The 18,552-nt window shown below is 32.8% G+C and overlaps 1 protein-coding gene across 1 annotated transcript; it reads right to left on the reverse strand.

Annotated features, from left to right (window-relative positions):
- Positions 1 to 10,884: 10,884 nt before the first annotated feature.
- On the reverse strand, positions 10,885 to 17,441 carry LOC126881091 (39S ribosomal protein L38, mitochondrial). The gene is made up of 6 exons (XM_050645131.1): positions 17,245 to 17,441; positions 17,029 to 17,184; positions 13,260 to 13,584; positions 12,504 to 12,662; positions 12,290 to 12,426; positions 10,885 to 11,218 (listed from the first exon to the last, which is right to left on the reverse strand). The coding sequence occupies exons 1-6, from the start codon at positions 17,384 to 17,386 to the stop codon at positions 10,926 to 10,928; spliced, it is 1,212 nt and encodes a 403-aa protein (XP_050501088.1). The 5' UTR covers positions 17,387 to 17,441; the 3' UTR covers positions 10,885 to 10,925.
- Positions 17,442 to 18,552: the final 1,111 nt, after the last annotated feature.

Genomic DNA, 18,552 nt, shown 5'->3' on the forward strand with positions numbered 1-18,552 from the left:
TAGTCAGAGCAGCACCTTCCCATTTAATAAGTCCGCGGGTATACCATCACTTCCAAGAGATTTATTATTTTTTAGGTGTTTTATTGCATCCCGTATTTCTTGTCACATGCCAAATTACATATCCAACAATTTTTATCCGATAAACAGCTAGGCGAAGTTCAAACCTTATATCGTATCTTAGATTATAATGTTTTCTTCATAAGGTGTTAGGTATATCTTCTGGGAACATCCACCTTCCACTATTCTTTGAGGATCATTTTTGATCTTTCGACTTCAGTGTTAAAAGTGGTTTTTGCTCTAATTAATCTATGGTCACTCCCTGTTGAAAATTTATTCAATACATACCGTTACATCCTGAACAATATCTTTCCGATTTGATATTATGAACTTGACGACACTCAGTGGCGGATCCAGAAATTTTTTTGGGGGTCTCATGTATCTTGATAATTTTCAAGGTAACACTAATGTAAATTATTTTATACCACAATATCCATACAACATTCCGCTCCAAAATCAATGGCAGGGCCAGCTACAATCACACCAACCACAAGCTTTATTTTTTCAACAACATTACCCACAAATTGCATATGGTCAATCTCAAGCACAGACAACAAATATGTTGGTTGATCAAATGGCAACTGCTGCAAATTACACACAACCACCCACACAGTTAGCATACCAACAACCCACTACAGGTAACTACGTCCCACAACAGATGTCTTTTCCATCAACATCGAGATATCCGGATTTACCAACGCAAAACACTCCCATCAATAAAGCATACCATGTTTCTAAGCGAAATGATGAAACCAAACTCTCTGAGGAACCAAAAGAAAATGAACCAGAAGTAGAAGAGCTCTACGAACCAAACCAATTCCAAACAATAAAATCACGGAGCAAACGCAAACGAAGCAGAGACAGCCCACAGAATAACTCGAAATCAGCAAAAACTATGACCATAAGTAACAAAGTTGAACTGAGCAATCGTTTTGATATACTACAAGATACTGAGGGAGATCAAAACGAAACCACAAACGACAACAAAAGTACCACAAAGAAAGTAAGCATTCCACCATTTATACTATACGGGGTGAATAAAAATGCCCCAAACCTGCTAAAGCTAATTGAAACAGTAACAACTGATTTTACATATCGCTTACTTTACGATAACAAAATGAAAATACAAGCCAATAGTGTTGAAAATTATAAAAAAATTAAAACACTACTGGATGAAAATAAGATTGTAAGACATACATACAAATTACCAGAAGAAAAACTTTTTCGAGTAGTTTTGAGAAACCTCCACCACAGTACAGACACCAATGAAATAATAACAGCGCTAAAAGAAAAAGGTCACATGGTTCATCAAATATTGAATGTTAGAGACAAACGAACCAAGGAGCCAAAAAACTTATTCTTTATAGACCTCCAACGAAACGAAAAAAATAAAGAAATCTATGACATCAAAATATTACTGCATGCAGTGGTTAGATTCGAAATGCCATATAAAAAGCAAGAAATAGTCCAGTGCAAGAGATGTCAGAATTATGGACACACTAGAAATCAATGTACACAGCAATTTCGATGTGTTAAATGTGCAGGACTACACGATTATAGACAGTGCACAAAGAAAAAAGAGGATGGTAAGCCACCCAAATGTTCTCTTTGCGGAGGAGCGCATCCATCAAACTACAAAGGGTGCCAGGTATATCTTGATATCATAAATCGTAGATTTCCTCAAAACAGAAGTGCACCTGGCAAAATAAACACACCCCAACCAGCCAAAATAACAAAACATAGTTACACAAATGAAGAAAGGTCAATAGCTATGACGTATGCAGAAGCTGCGGCAGAACATGTAGTGTTACCAACAAATACAAACGCGCAACCAAATGCCTCAGCAAATGATTTTCAAGTAATAGCATTTCTACAACACCAAAACAATTACCTCCAGCAACAAAACAGACAACTGCAGCTAACTATTGAAAAACAACAAGCTTCAATCAACGACTTAATACTAGAGGTTAAAAAACTAAGATTGGAGGTAAAACAAGACAGGGAAACTAGAGTATAGATGGCAGGGCCGTGCCGTGCTATGATGCGGCGAGGCAGTTGCATCAGGCGGCATCACAAGGGGGGCGGCATAATCAGTAAAATAAAAAAAAATTGTCAGATTGTGTAAAAATGTTGTCAGAAACTATAGAAAAAATGAAAAGTTACAGACAATATGGCTAATTACCAAATAAAAATTTAAAGAAATTGGAGAAAATCTTAATATCTATAAGTTCCGAATTTCCAGGTGAAAATGAAATTCGAGCCAGGAGAACAAAGCGTTTATTTGGTTACGACAAATCTGTGGACGAACTCTTCTGTTCATCTATATTTTAGACATTGCCGTTAATTCTTTGATTGATCGATTTCGCTTCTAGAAACTCACAATAAAGATTTTAAATTTTTATATATTTTTAAATTGAGGGAAATTGATGATAAAACACTAGAAAAATATAGTATGAATCTTCATTCAATACTTTCAATAGAAAAGGAATCGGATATAGAGACAAACGATCTTCTAGAAGAATTGCGTGTGTTGCGAAGAATTGCGAAAATGACCTAATTTCTTTATACCCGAATGTAGTTGTATCACTAAGAATTTTATTAACACTCCCTGTCTGGGTAGTTAGGGAAGTAAGAAATTTTTCAAAATTAAAAATTATTAAAAACTATTTACGAAGCTCCATACGACAAACAAAGCCAAACAATTTAGCACTTATTTCAATAGAGTTCTCACTAGCTGCTACACCTATCTATGCCTACTAGACTACACCAATCTGATTGACCAGTTTGTCAAAATTAAAGTCACAAGGGTAGGTGCATACTATGTATTTCATTTAATTTAAAGTATGTTTTGTTTTTAAAATAAAAGTTTTCGTTCATTTTGTGTAGTTTCATTTAAGGGGGTAGGTGCAAAATCTTGGTCTAATGCTATTTAAATTGATTCATTTTTTCGAATCCTGAGCGAACTAATAACTATTTTTTGAAGTTATACTTCTTTACGCGCGATAGAGGGTGAATTTTAATAGGATTAAAACCTTTGATCCCGGCGCAGTCGCATTACAACTTTGTTCTGATTGGATGTTCAAATGACATGACAAAAATTATCCAATATGGCAAAACAAAAAAGTTTATAATTGTAGTGATTTTTAAATAGTTTTTAAAGCAACAGGTACGTAATAATTGTAAATGTATCACAGGTACCTACCAAAATACATAGTATGTAATATCATTTGAACTATCATTTGAGCCTACCAAAATACATAATATGTAATACTTTTATTTACATAATTTGATTACCATCAAAATTTCTTCACCTAATATATTGTTTTCTTACTCTATGTTTTGTTGTATTTTTTCAATTCTAAATCATTTCAATTCAAAATCAAAATAATTTGATTTACATAATGCAAAAATGTCAAAAGTTTAATCCGTTTAGTTTAGTTAGTCGATCTTCGCACATAATGACACACTGTCTCCGTGGCGAAGCGTAAAATGTGAGTGAACCCCAATACAACGCCAATACCAGCCGCGCTGGTAAGTTGGTTCAAATCCCAATAGAAACTTTTATTTTTTTATTTTTTTTTATACATTTTATGATTGTAAGTATATTTATTATATAATTTTATTTTCAGAAAATACGTATTTAGTTAAAAAAATTTCTGACAATTAATGTTCAGAAATCATTTGTGGCATTTTTAATGTGTTTGTGTGTGTTTTATTCTTTTATTATTTTAATTTTTGGCACTGTTTTAATAAAAATGTTTAAGAAGTAGTAAGTATAAATTAGTTTTATATTTAAATAAAATATAAATAAAAAGTATATTAATTTCGTTTATAATTATATAATCATATAATAGAAGTATAACTTCTTACGTGCGTACAAAGTACACACACATTCTTTTTTTTTTATTTAAACGCAGAATGAAAGATTACATCATTACCGAGGGCCGATAGCTACAGAGGTGAAAAAAAGAGAAAATATAGTGTGATTTTTGATTTCAAATATTTAATTAATAAAAACTTTTTGTTTTTTGAAACTCAGGATCCAAAAAAAAAGGAATTCATTTAAATAGCATTGGATTCCCTTAGACCCTCTTAGGCGCAAAAAAGATTTTGCGTCTACCCCATTAATAAAAATAAAAGTTAAGTTTCAATAATATTTAAGGGGCGGCATTTTGAAGACTTGCATCATATTGAAAAGATATACCGCACGGCTCTGATAGATGGCACAATTATTCAAAATTGCTCTCTGGAATGCTAATGGTGTATTGAACCATAAAAATGAATTGCAGGTATTTTTAGAGTCTCATAAACTAGATATAATGCTAATCTCAGAATCCCACCTAACTTCTAACACTAATTTCAAGATATACAGGGTGTCCCGAAAAGATTGGTCATAAATTATACCACAGATTTTGGGGTCAAAAATAGGTTGATTAAACCTCACTTACCTATATACAATAGTGCACACAAAAAAAGTTACAGCCCTTTAAAGTTACAAAATGAAAATCGATTTTTTTTAATATATCGAAAACTTCTAGAGGTTTTTTATTGAAAATGGACATGAGGAATCTTTATGGTAGCAGCATCTTAAAAAAAAATTATAGTAAAATTTGTGTACCCCATAAAAATTTTATGGGGGTTTTGTTCCCTTAAACCCCCCAAACTTTTATGTACGTTCCATTTAAATTATTATTGTGGCACCATTAGTTAAACACAATATTTTTAAAACTTTATTGCCTCTTAGTACTTTTTTCATAAGGCAGTGTTTATCGAGATATTTTGAATATTTGTCGAATCCACCACCTATTTGTATATGGTTAAGTATGATTATAGACACCTGTTAATAATCTGAAAATTTATTTATAACCTAAATTTTTTGGTATATTTTGAAAAAGAAGCCACATCTCGATAAAAGTTGACTTATCAAAAAAAGACTAAGAGACAAAAAAGTTTTAAAAACACTGTGTTTAACTAATGGTACCACAATAATAGTTTAATTGGAACGTACACAAACATTTGGGGGGTTTAAAGGAACAAAACCCCCATAAATTTTTTATGTAAATATAGTAAAAAAGTAGCCGCATCTCGATAAAAACTGGCTTATCGAAAAAATACTAAGAGGCAAAAAAGTTTTAAAAACGTTGTGTTCAACTAATGGTACCACAATAATGAATTAATTGGAACGTACACAAAAGTTTGGGGGGGTTCAACGGAACAAAATCCCCATAAATTTTTTATGGGGTGGAAAAATTTCACTATAATTTGGTTTTAAGGTGGGCCTGTCATAAGAATGATACATGCCCGTTTTCAATAAAAAATCTTTGAGAGTTTTCGACATATTGAAAAAAATCGATTTTCATTTTGTAACTTCAAAGGGCTGTAACTTTTTTTATGAGCACATTTGTACTAAAGTAAGTTAAGTTCTACCGAACTATTTTTGACTCCAGAATGTGTGGTATAATTTATGACCATTCTTTTCGGGACACCCTGTATGGATATACCAGTTATAATGCAGCTCACCCTGATGCCGTTAGACTAGCAAGAGCAGGAGCCATGGTCCTAATAAAGGATGGCATTAAACACCATTTGGCTAACAAAGTAGAAGAAACATACCTCCAAGCAGTCAGCTTAGTCATAGAGGATTGGATAGGGCCAATAGCGGTTTCAGCTGTCTACTGCCCTCCTAATTATCTACCTAACAAAGAAGCATTCACCAACCTCTTCAAAAGTCTTGGCAATAGATTCCTAGCAGGGGGTGACTAAAATTCTAAACATACCAGCTGGGGATCTCGGCTTACAGCACCCGGTAGAGACAGAATACTCCATCAAGTAAAACAGGAATTAAAACTAGACCATCTATCTACATATCGACCAACCTACTGGCCAACAGATCATCGAAAAATACCTGACTGCCTAGACTTCATTACAAAAGGTTTTGCACAAGGATACCTAGACATACAGTCAAATTTTGATATTGCCTCTGATCATACACCAGTAATTGCTACAATTAACTCTTCGGTAGTATTAAAAGAAAAACCGATAACCTTATGCAATAACAAAACTGATTGGGATCTATTCCGGGATAAAATTGAAGAAAAGCTAAACCTAGCTATATCCTTAAAGAATGCAAAAGAACTCGAAGATGCGTGGAGTACTTCACAACACTGGTCCAAGGGGCTGCATGGGAATCAACCCCTACCACAACACCAAAGCAAAAACAACTAAACTGTCCCTTAAATGTCAGAGAGATGATTAACGAAAAGAGAAGACTAAGAAACACCTGGCAAAGAACAAGGCACCCAGATGATAGATGAAGATACAATCGAGCTGCAAGGCAACTAAAAGAAACACTTAGAAGACTCAAAAATAAATCAATCACAGAATATCTACAAAACTTATCACCCTCAGCCGATACTAACTATAGTCTCTGGAAAGCCACAAAACACCTAAAACAGCCACGAGATCAAATCCTACCAATTAGAAAATCTGATGGTACCTGGTCCAAAACAGATGGAGAAAAGGTATAAGTTTTCGGTAGATATTTGGAGGAAGTATTTCAACCGTTACCACCTGCAAACGGAATTAATGACGACGAAATATATGCATTCCTTGAGGAAAACGAGCAACAAATGGAGCCTATTAAAAACTTCACAATACAAGAAACTTACGACGTTATAAAAAATCACCTAGACCCCAAGAAGGCACCTGGCTATGACCTGGTTACCGGCCAAATATTAAAAGAACTTCCTAGAAAAGCAGTCGTTATGTTGACGCAACTCTTCAACGCAGTTCTAAGACTGAAGTACTTCCCTGCACAATGGAAGGTAGCAGAAATCATATTAATTCGTAAACAGGGAAAACAGCCAAATGAACCTAGCTCCTATCGACCAATCAGTTTACTACCAGTCTTGTCAAAAATAATGGAAAAGTTACTGATGAAGAGACTGATGGAAACTGTCGCAGCAAAAAGCTTAATCCCAAGACTATCAATTTGGGTTTCGTCAGAAACACTCGACAGTAGAACAAGTGCATCGTGTTGTTAACACAATCATCAAAGCATTCGAAGATAAAAGTTACTGTGAATCAGCTTTTTTGGATGTGAGCAAAGCCTTTGACAAGGTGTGGCATGAGGGACTTCTTTACAAATTAAAAAAGCAGCTACCAACAACAATATATTTGATTCTAAAATCCTACTTAGAAGAACGATACTTCAGAATCAGATACGAAAATGAAGTAACTAAACTACGCATCATCAAATCAGGAGTCCCACAAGGGAGTGTCTTAGGCCCAGTCTTATACCTACTCTTCACAGCTGATCTGCCATGTACTGATGACACAGTCACCTCTACGTTTGCTGATGACACAGCTATATTAGCAGTAAACAGAAATCCTGAAGTAGCAGCGACAACACTACAAACCAGTCTCAACAATATAGCAACGTGGGCAAGGAAATGGCGAATTACAATAAATGAAAGTAAATCTGCACACATAACATTCACAAAATGCCATGGTGAAACGCCAAGCATTACATTCAACAATGAACGAATACCTAAAACAGACAGCGTAAAATATTTGGGGATACACCTGGAAAAACATCTAACCTGGCGTACCCACATATGGAAAAAAAGAAAGCAGCTGGATACTAAATGGAAAAAGCTGTACTGGCTCCTTGGCAGAAAATCACAATTATCATTGCGGAACAAATTACTAGCTTACAATACCGTTCTCAAACCAGTATGGACCTATGGAATCCAGTTATGGGGAACAGCATCTAAATCGAACATTGCTATCATCGAGAGATTCCAGTCAAAAGCCCTGCGCAGTATAGTAGATGCTCCTTGGTTCGTAACAAACCGAGACATTTATAATGATCTAGAGATGCCAACGGTTACTGCAGTGACTAAACAGCTTAGCACAAACTACCTAAGACGCTTAGAGCAACATCCAAACACACTGGCAATTAATCTGCTTGACAACAGTGAGGAAACCCGAAGGCTGAAAATAAGAACACCCTTGGATCTACCATTTTAACAGCAATAATTGTACATATGAAATTAATTTTAAATTGTGATAGTTTTATTTTATTTTTTAATATCAATGTAATAATGTAAAGTTACAAATTTTTATTGTTTTTTAACATAAATGTAAGAATGTAAAAGTGCATACAGAGAGTGGATCATTGGACAAACTCTCTCTCACGACATTGTACCAATCAACATGTATGCTTATTGTTATTGTATGATGTAACAGATTGCAAAATAAACATTAAACAAAAAAAAAATGTATCTTGATGGCGATTTAATTACTTTTCTCTGAAGCAAGGTCTCTTAGTCTTACCACCCCTAGGATAAGTGGGTATTCAATTATTTTTTGTATGGGCCTAATTTTTTTTTGTTTGACGGGTCTCGGATTTTCTTTTTTAGGATTATTGAATTAATATTTATTTTCGTCTGGGGGGGGGGTCATGCCCCTCCTTGGATCCGCTACTGATAACACTGCAGTGCATTTAACATTAGGAGCTCAAAATACTTCGCTTGATGGTGAGAGAGCGAATTATAAATTAATATAAAATTTGGTTAACCCGCCACAAGCCACTTCTCACTTGTTATACTTCAGGTTATTTATGTGAAAATAGGTAGGTACTTCAGTTTTAGAAGCTTAATGTTATAGTTAGTCTAAATTTTCTGAAGAAGCTTTTCATAAATTCTTTTTTTTTTATTTGCTAAGTGCTATAATCTGGTCTTTAACCAATGAGTAACTTTTTATCTGTCCTATCTTACTAACTGCTTAATATCTAAGAGTCACCCTTTGATGTCTTCTTAGTTGTCTTTATTATTACTATCACAAAAAGCGCTGCTTTTCACTTTATAACGCACTACACCAACACGTTGCTTGCACATTAGTCGCGCAATACTCCGCTATTAGCTTTGTCGCACACTACACCAACTCGTGAGGTTTGGTCCTCTTCAGTCATCTTTTCTGGTTTAAGTTGTCCAGGAGCTGGATGGCCTCAATATTTTCGTGGAGAAGAAGTCTTTTTTCATGACTTTCTGCGTGTTTTCGGATTTCTTTGTGGACGGGCTCTATTCGTAGATCCTTGTGGAGGTCGTCATTACGGATGTACCAGGGTGCGTTAACTATGCCCCTTAATACTTTGTTTTCAAAAGTTTGTATTATTTTCAAGTTTGTCTTTTTTGTACATCCCCATAGTTGGATACCATACTGGTTTTATAACTTGTTTGTAGACTAGCATCTTGTTATACGTTGACAACCCTGAGTATCTTCCCAGTAGCCAGTATAATTTTTTATATTTGATATTTAATTCTTCCTTCTTTTTCTTTACATGGGCTTTCCAGCGAAGCTTCGTGTCTAGGATTAAGCCCAGGTATTTGGCTGTGTTGGCATAAGGAATGTCTTGTCCATTAATTTTTATTGGTGCGTACAGAATTTTATTATTAGTGAAATCAACATGTACTGATTTGCTTTCATTCAATGTAATCTTGCACATCTTAGTCCATTTTTGGAATTTGCTCATCGCATTTTGTAGTTTATTGGCTGTTTCTACGTTATCTTTACCTACTGCTAATATGGCGGTGTCGTCGGCAAAGGTAGCTAAACAGTAGTTATAATATTATATAAAAGGACTATCCGAGAAACTTAAAACAATAGGAAATAAATTCAACATTTCAACAACATTCAAAACAACAAACACATTGAGATCTATTCTATCTAAAACTAAACCTAACAATGATCAAGAAAGAACAAAGAATTGCATTTATAAAATACCTTGTGAATGCGAACAATTTTATTTAGGTGAGACATCAAGACCATTAGACGTTAGAATAAGTGAACATCAATCTTATATTAAAAATAGAGAATTTGAGAGATCTCAAATATGTCAACACGCATGGGATAATGAACATAGAGTTCAGTGGAGAGATTCAAGTATAGTCCTGAAAGAATCATGATAGTAAAAAGAGAAAAATCAAAGAAGCGGCTCTAATTATGCTAAATGAAACCAATTGTGTCGCAAATTCCTCGGTAGAATGCAGTAGGATGTGGTTACCCATACTGAAAGAGGAAGTCAATAGAAAGAAAATACCAAGATTAGTAAGTCAATAATATCGAGCTAGTACATATTTTATATTTTAGTATTACTTATATATCTAGTATTATTAATATTATTTATAATTTAAACATGTTACAAGTCAGAATTTGGTATTATTTTTTTAGAGTAAATTAATGTAAGACCAAATACTTACGATGTAGGGATAGTATCACAGGGTTTTTCCTGGTTTTCCCTTGTGATTTACTATGAAGTCTCTAACGCGAGAATTTTACTGTCGTTGCATTTGGTTGTCTTTTTAAAGACATATCACATGCTATAATTTTTTATGACGGATATTCTTGAGTTGGGGTTGATTTCATGTAATCGAATGAACTATCTTTCAGTAAGTCGTCCCAGGAACGCAACTCATAAATATTGGCAATATCATTTTAAAGTCTTCTACTTTAAAATGTATAATATATGTCTGAATTGCCAATATAAATGAGTTTATGAATGATTAAATTATGAATGATTAAATAAATTATTAGAAGAATTTTTTTGCTTAGTGCAATCTTGGACCGCGTTTGTTGCTACCTGTTGATCGCTACTGTGTGCTCTTAAAAACCAGCTGGATGACGACTTGCGAGTGTTAGGAGTGCGAAATTGGAAAACCAAGGCGAAGGATAGGAACGAATGGAAGCTGATTCTGGAACAGGCCACGACCCACCATGGGTTGTAGAGCCAATGATGGTGATGATGTAAAAATAAGAAGGCACAACAATTTATAAAGTATTTATTAAAACAAACAAAACATACTAATCTATTCAATATCATTAATTCTGCCCCATTTAAGTCTAGATTTCTTAATTTCTAGTTTCAACCAAGAAGGGACATAACCCTCAAAGTACACAGCATTGGGATATTTTAATGGAGGTGGAGGAGCCTTAAATGGATGTACGTCTTTCAACTTCCTCATTAAAAACTCTTTGTTAATTTGTTTTGGATCTCGGTACTTGTCCATATACAAGTTAAATGGTTCTTTAATTGGAAACCAAGCTTGTTTTTTAATATATGGTGGGGCAAAATCGTACTCAAATATTGGTTCCTTCATATCTATAATAAAAAAGAAACAAATGAATTTTTTATATACTTCCATGCCGTATCATACAGAATTTGAAACAAAACTGTAACAATGAGTAGTAAAAATATACACTGCGTGTCGAGAGAAAACACAGACGGCCACAAAATTGGCCATTTCTTATGTCTCGAATTTCCTAAGCCTGTTGTCCGATTTAAGTGATTCTTTAATATCTATACTATGTTATAGCTTATAGCCTTATTCTCTAACAATATCGCTATAATAATATTGTTGCTAAACAGGTAAATTTTCGTTGTATACCGGGTGGACCAATCAAACTGTGTTTTTTCTCAAAGTTCACAACACCCTGTGGAATATTCTAGCATTTATAAAATACTGAAATTAAAACCCAACTATAGCCTCAGGTTTTCTTAACATTCTGTTTTTTGATTCATTCGCTTATGTTGGATACTTTAGTATCCAATATAGGAAAAAGTTAGTTACTTTAACAATTAGCCATGTTCTTCATCAGTAAAGGAAAGGGTGTTTCTAAATAAGTGCGACAAACTTTAAGGAGTAATTCTGCATGAAAAAATAATGACTGTTTGCTTTATAAACATATGCCCGCAAAAGCTTCGTTTCTGAGACACGATATGACATGGGCCATATTACCCATATGCGCCCATTATTATTTAGAAACACCCTGTACTGATGAAGAACATGGCTAGTTGTTAAAGTACCTAACTTTTTTGTTATCCAACATAAGCGAATGAATAAAAAAACAGAATATTAAAAGAAACTCAGGCTATTTTAATTTCAGTATTTTTTAAATGCTAGAATATTCCACAAGGTGTTGCGAATTTTGAGAAAAAACAGTATGATTGGTCCACATGGTATACAATGAAAAGCTAGCCTTTATTAGCTTCTCTATAACTCTCCCTGAACGGTGTTTTCTCTGCTTCTGTTCTCGCATTTAGTAGTTCTAGATTATTGTATTTGTGGCATTTTGTTTTGTTTCATGTGTCTCTGGTGTCTCTTTCTTTACATATATCTTTAGGCCTTTTACATTTTTTTATGTGCTAAGATAAATTACACCATATACTTACTTAATTTATTATGATAAAATTCTTTTAAAGACGCATCCCAATCTGACTGAAAGAATGCCAGACCAGCTGGAGTCATAGTATCTTGGAATTTTTTGTAAAAATCATATGTATTAAAGGTTCTATCTGACAGGGTTAAACTAAAACAAGAAATATTTATTATTTTCTTCTCCCTGTGGTAAAAATAATATTTAAATTCATATATACATGTACATACCAAGGCCCTTCTTTCTTATATGATGAAAAATCTAATTTCTTATCTTGTTTATACAAAACAAATATCAACCTGTGAAATCCAATGCCCTTTGGCGGAAAAGGTTGCAAATACTCCACCAACTTCTCTCCTTTTTGCAAGTCATTTCCTGGAATGTTGCCACTAAAAAGCAAAAAGATGTTTATAAGCATTATTATACATATATAAATTGCCCCAGGTATGAATAATTGCTCCAGGTCTGAATGTATACCACCTTCTCACATGCCTCAAAAAATATGGGCCTGCAAGTAAATGAGAAAACTAAGACAATGGCATCACACCCAACAATAGATCCAGAAATATCGGTCACCAATTCACGGTTGATAACTCTACTGTTGAAGTGGTGGACAAATTCACATATTTGGCCTACCCAAGGAAAACGTCTGTCAAAATGGTCAATGTATTTTAAATGTATTCAGACAACTAATAAATATTTTTGAAAAATTGAAACGCAGAATGAAAGATTACATTATTACTGAGGCTGAAAGTCCCTGAAAAGTTCTATAAAATGTTTATTTTAATAAGTTACAGGGTAGAAAATAAAAGATAAAATTTAGTGTGATTTTTAATTGCAAATATTTTATTCAAAAGAAACTTTTTACTTATTCTAAGGGACTTTCGGTCCTCGGTAATAACGTAATCTTTCATTCTGCGTTTAAATTTTTAAAAATATTTATTAGTTTTCTCAGGATTTTTGGAATAATATATAAAATCACTTACATAAACCAATGAATATATTCACTCGATGTTTCAGTAAAATGTCCATCTGGATTGACCAACGTTAATGTCCATAGTGTATCACTATCACTATCATAAGAAACAGTAGGGGCGTTTGCTGATTCAGAAGGTTTTATAACATTTCCATAATATACAGGCAAACTTCCGTTCTCTGTTTCATAAAAAATGTTTAAAGGAACTCGTGGGTGAAAATATGCATCGCCATACAAATGTTCAAATACACCATAGTGGTCAGCGACCTTTTTTATATCAACAGGGGCTTGCGTTTTTAACCATTCTTTATTTGTTTCTTCTAAGTTTATTAACACTAAAAAAAAATGTATTAAATTGTTACAAAATAAACAAAACTTGACCAATTACACTTGAGTCCATGGTTCTTTATCAATTTGTTAAAGCAATTTTAACTATTTATAATGGGAAATAAGCCAAAATATTATTAAAAAATGATTTTTATTAACGTATCGACGCCCAAATCGGGTGCCGTTGTCAAAATACAAAATACTACTAACATAAACAAAAATGTTGTTGCTTAGTAAAAAAATTCTTCTAATAATTTATTTAATTTGACTCATTTATATCGGCAATTCAGATACATATGATACATTTTAAAGTAGAAGACTTTAAAATGATATTGCCAATATTTATGAGTTGCGTTCCTGGGACGACTTTGCTGAAAGATAGTTCATTCGATTACATGAAATCAACCCCAACTCAAGAATATCCGTCACAAAAAAATCATAGCATGTGATCTGTCTTTAAAAAGACAACCACATGCAACGGTGACATTAAAATTCTACATATTTAATTACTAAATTATTATATAAATTCTACATACAAAATCCAAAATATTCTACATAGAGCCAGTTTGTCAATGATCCGGGAAAGGTTACAATTTCACAGGTCAAATTTATTTTTTATTGGACAAGACATCGTAAGTATTAAATATTTGCTTTTCGGAATGATATCAAATTCTGATTTTGATCGAACTATTTTTAGTTTACACATAATTTATCAAAATTCATACCAGAAACAAAGAAATATACATTTAAATAAATTTAATATTCTTTTAGAACAAAATAGTATACATACTTTTGATAACCTAAATAGAAATAATGACATATTAGCGACAGTTGTCAATCTATCAAATAGACAGTTAAATGCAATGGAGAATTTGGTATTGTCAAAGGGTTTAAACTATGCTGTTACTCATCCATCTATTCCAAAATTAGACATAATTAGTTCAGTGGAAAAAATATCCCAGTGTTTACCAACTCATGAAAAATAACAGTACAGGGTACTATGTAAACTTGAATTGGAAAAGACAAATAAAATTGAACAGAACATCAGTAAAGAGGAAATGAAAGCTTTAAAAACTTTAAAAAATGATGACTCCATAACGATCCTACCAGCGGATAAAGGAAATGCAACTGTAATAATGGATAAAATACAATATGAGGACAAAATTACAGATCTAATTACAAATGGACCTTATACCAAATTAACGAAGGATCCAACGAAAACACTGGGAAACAAAATCTATAGAACTTTATTCAAATTTAAAAATGATCTAATATACTATCAAAGAAAATTAATGACATCTCATTACAGTAAGTCACCACATTTTTATGGAGTGCCGAAAATTCATAAAGCGAACATACCACTTAGACCTATTTGTAGTACCATCAGTTCTTCTTGTAGTGAACTATCAAAATTTTTATTAAACATTATAAAACCATTTGCTAATAATGATGACACATTTATAGAAAATACAAAACATTTTTTAAACAAATTATCAACTATTGAGTTTAATCCAAATAATATTTTAGTAAGTTTTGACATAAACAGTTTATTTACAAATGTGCCATTAGATAAAACTTTAAACATAATCAAAACGAAATTAGAGAATGATGGATACATTGACAACTAGGACAAAACTAAATGTATCAGCTATAATGGAGTTATTGACATTATGTACTAATAATACCTATTTTCAACTAAATAATGAATTTTATAAACAAAATTTTGGTCTAGCAATGGGCTTCTCTTTATCTCCATTATTGGCTAATATATTTATGGAGGATTTCGAAACTAATATCATTTCTAAAGAAAATTTAAAACCCACTGTATGGTGGAGATATGTAGATGATGTGTTTTCAATATGGCCTCATAGATCAGAATTGTTGGATACATTCCTGAATATTATAAACGATCAAGAAGAGACAATAAAATTTACAATGGAAAAGGAATATAATAACACCCTGCCTTTCCTCGATGTTTTAGTCTCAAAGAAGGATACTGGATATGAGACTCAAGTGTATAGAAAACCAACACATACCAACAGATATCTCAATTACAAATCAAATCACAACATCAACATTAAAAAGGGAATAATAAAATCCTTATATGATAGAGCCAAAATTACTTGTTCTAACGAAAATTGTGAATGCGAACAGTTTTATTTAGGTGAAACATCCAGACCATTAAACGTTAGAATAAGTGAACATCAATCTTATATTAAAAATAGAGAATTTGATAGATCTCAAATATGTCAACACGCATGGGATAATGAACATAGAGTTCAGTGGAGAGATTCAAGTATAGTCCTGAAAGAAACAGATAGTAAAAAGAGAAAAATCAAAGAAGCGGCTCTAATTATGCTAAACGAAACCAATTGTGTTGCAAATTCCTCGGTGGAATGCAGTAGGATGTGGATACCCATACTGAAAGAGGAAGTCAATAGAAAGAAAAAACCACAATTAGTACGTCAATAGTCGAGTTAGTACATATTTTATATTTTAGTATTACTTATATATCCATGTATTATTGATATTATTTATAATTTAAACAAAATTATAGTTAAGTCAGAATTTGGTATTAATTTTGAGAGTAAATTAAATGTAAGACCAAATACATATGATGTCGGGATAGTATCACGAGGTTTTTCCTGGTTTTCCCTCGTGATTTACTATGAGATCTCTAACGCGAGAATTTTAATGTCACCGTTGCATGTGGTTGTCTTTTTAAAGACAGATCACATGCTATCATTTTTTTGTGATGGATATTCTTGAGTTGGGGTTGATTTCATGTAATCGAATGAACTATCTTTCAGCAAAGTCGTCCCAGGAACGCAACTCATAAATATTGGCAATATCATTTTAAAGTCTTCTACTTTAAAATGTATTATATGTATCTGAATTGCCGATATAAATGAGTCAAATTAAATAAATTATTAGAAGAATTTTTTTACTAAGCAACAACATTTTTGTTTATGTTAGTAGTATTTTGTATTTTGACAACGGCACCCGATTTGGGCATCGAAACGTTAATAAAAATCATTTTTTAATAATATTGTGGCTTATTTCCCATTATAAATAGTTAAAATTGTAAAAATACCACAAGAAAATAGCTTCAGAACAACATTGTTAAAGCACCTATGCAAAAGCAACCCTAATATACATTCTATTTATTTGATAACGTCTAATTTTATAAGATATTCCGTGATCCGAGCAGTAATCACTTTCTGTCACTTGCTGTTGCATGGAGTAAATTTACGACTTATTGCATATGCTTTAACACCTTGGCTGCGTTACGAAACAAATAGACTTCATACTACACCAACGTATACGGGACATATATGCCGCCTAACGCACCCAACGTAAATTAATAAATATCTCTAAACGCAGCCAAGGTGTAAAATGATGATGCACGGGTAAAGAACCATGGACTCAACTGTAGCTGTGGTTTTACTTACACTTTTTATCTCTGGCTAATTTTTCTAAGGTTGGATTCTTTTTCTGCTCTTTTAAAATCTTTAATCTTTCTTGTAAAACTTTTGATCTGGAAATCTTAGGAGGAGGCAATCCAATATCTACACGATAATGAATAGCAGGATCTTTATAATTAGCCTCTGAAAAGGAAATACAGTATGTAGGATAGGAACAGTCTTATAGATTGGTAACAGTTTTACCTGCTAATTTGGTTTCCAACGATTTAGCAACGCCTGGAGCTAAACCTCTTAAATGGTGACCATGTCTTACAGATATATTTACCGCAGAGTTAATGCTTCCATTTATATTTTTACAACAAATATTCCATAAAGAACTAGCCATTTCTTGAGGTAAAATGTAAAATAACCTAAACCTAACCTAAAAACATTATTTTGATTTGACAGAATGTGGTAATGGTAACGCCTAAATGTTCGCAACATATTTTACTTTAAATATACTTTTCTATTTACAATGAATATTTTTGTTAATTTAACTATTTTTAATGGGAAATAAAGCCACAATTTTACCAAAAAAATGATTTTATTTTAACGATTTGGGCTTCGAAACGTTAATAAAATCATTTTTTTGGTAAAATTATGGCTTATTTCCCATTAGAAATAGTTGATTATAAAAATGCCAGAAGGAAATAGCTTCAGAACAATATTTTGTTAATTTGTTTATATACACGGTGGTTCATCTTATTCGCCTCGGTCTCTGTACATTAAAAAAATTCTTCACAGAAATATAGGGGGCCATTAACACTACAATCTAAAAATAATGTGAATTATACAGGCTGCAATATATAAAAATGGTACACACATTTTTATTTTATTTTCTTATTACTCAGTAGAGTAACTATGGTGCATCTTTCAGTTCCTAGCCAGCTGCAGACGGGGGATTTGAATTGCAAAGTTTAGAATTCCTTCCCTATCGTCTTTACTGCAGCATCCATATGACTTGCAAATTGTAGAAGTCTTGGAGGCGTATACATGGGGATGTACCAGTAAGTTTTCAATTCAAAAATCTTTTAGTAATTTTTGATATTTTCAATATTAATTATTTGCTATTAGGATTGAAAACTTGCTTCGTATTTTTACGGCCAGATGGCGCTAGCCACCCATTACCATCATTTTGGCTGCAATATTTGGGAAAACATTTCGATGCGATTTGATTGGATTAAGGAGAACAGTGCCTACGTTCCTTCTGATGACGCTCCAATAAGAGCAGAAAACTGCAGTTAAAGGGACTGGCTGCACTCCTTATTCTAATTAAAAAGTAAGATTGTTTTTCCTTCGTATTGCAGCCGAATATATAAAAATGGTACACACATTTTTATTTTAAGAGTGGTTTATATCAAAGTCATATTTTTTCTTATGGAACACCCTATACCTGATGACATTTTTGAATTGTTCTTAAAAAATAAGCTATACTTACCTTTAACCTTTTTATATGGGTTCTTAAATACAGGTATAGGGAGTTTTATGAAGTTTTGATTTATTTCTATTTCC

Source organism: Diabrotica virgifera, chromosome 3 (assembly GCF_917563875.1).
Source record: "Diabrotica virgifera virgifera chromosome 3, PGI_DIABVI_V3a".
Classification (NCBI taxonomy): Eukaryota; Metazoa; Arthropoda; class Insecta; order Coleoptera; family Chrysomelidae; genus Diabrotica; species Diabrotica virgifera.

What these genes read in the sequence shown, in the direction of transcription:
- LOC126881091 (XM_050645131.1), bottom strand. Translation starts at nt 17,386, where the DNA reads ATGGCTAGTTCTTTATGGAATATTTGTTGTAAAAATATAAATGGAAGC. An exon ending in GAATATATTCATTGGTTTAT is followed by an intron (nt 12,663 to 13,259) that starts GTAAGTGATTTT and finishes TTTGCTTTTTAG; the next exon opens with TGGCAACATTCCAGGAAATG. An exon ending in ATTTTATCATAATAAATTAA is followed by an intron (nt 11,219 to 12,289) that starts GTAAGTATATGG and finishes TTTTTATTATAG; the next exon opens with ATATGAAGGAACCAATATTT.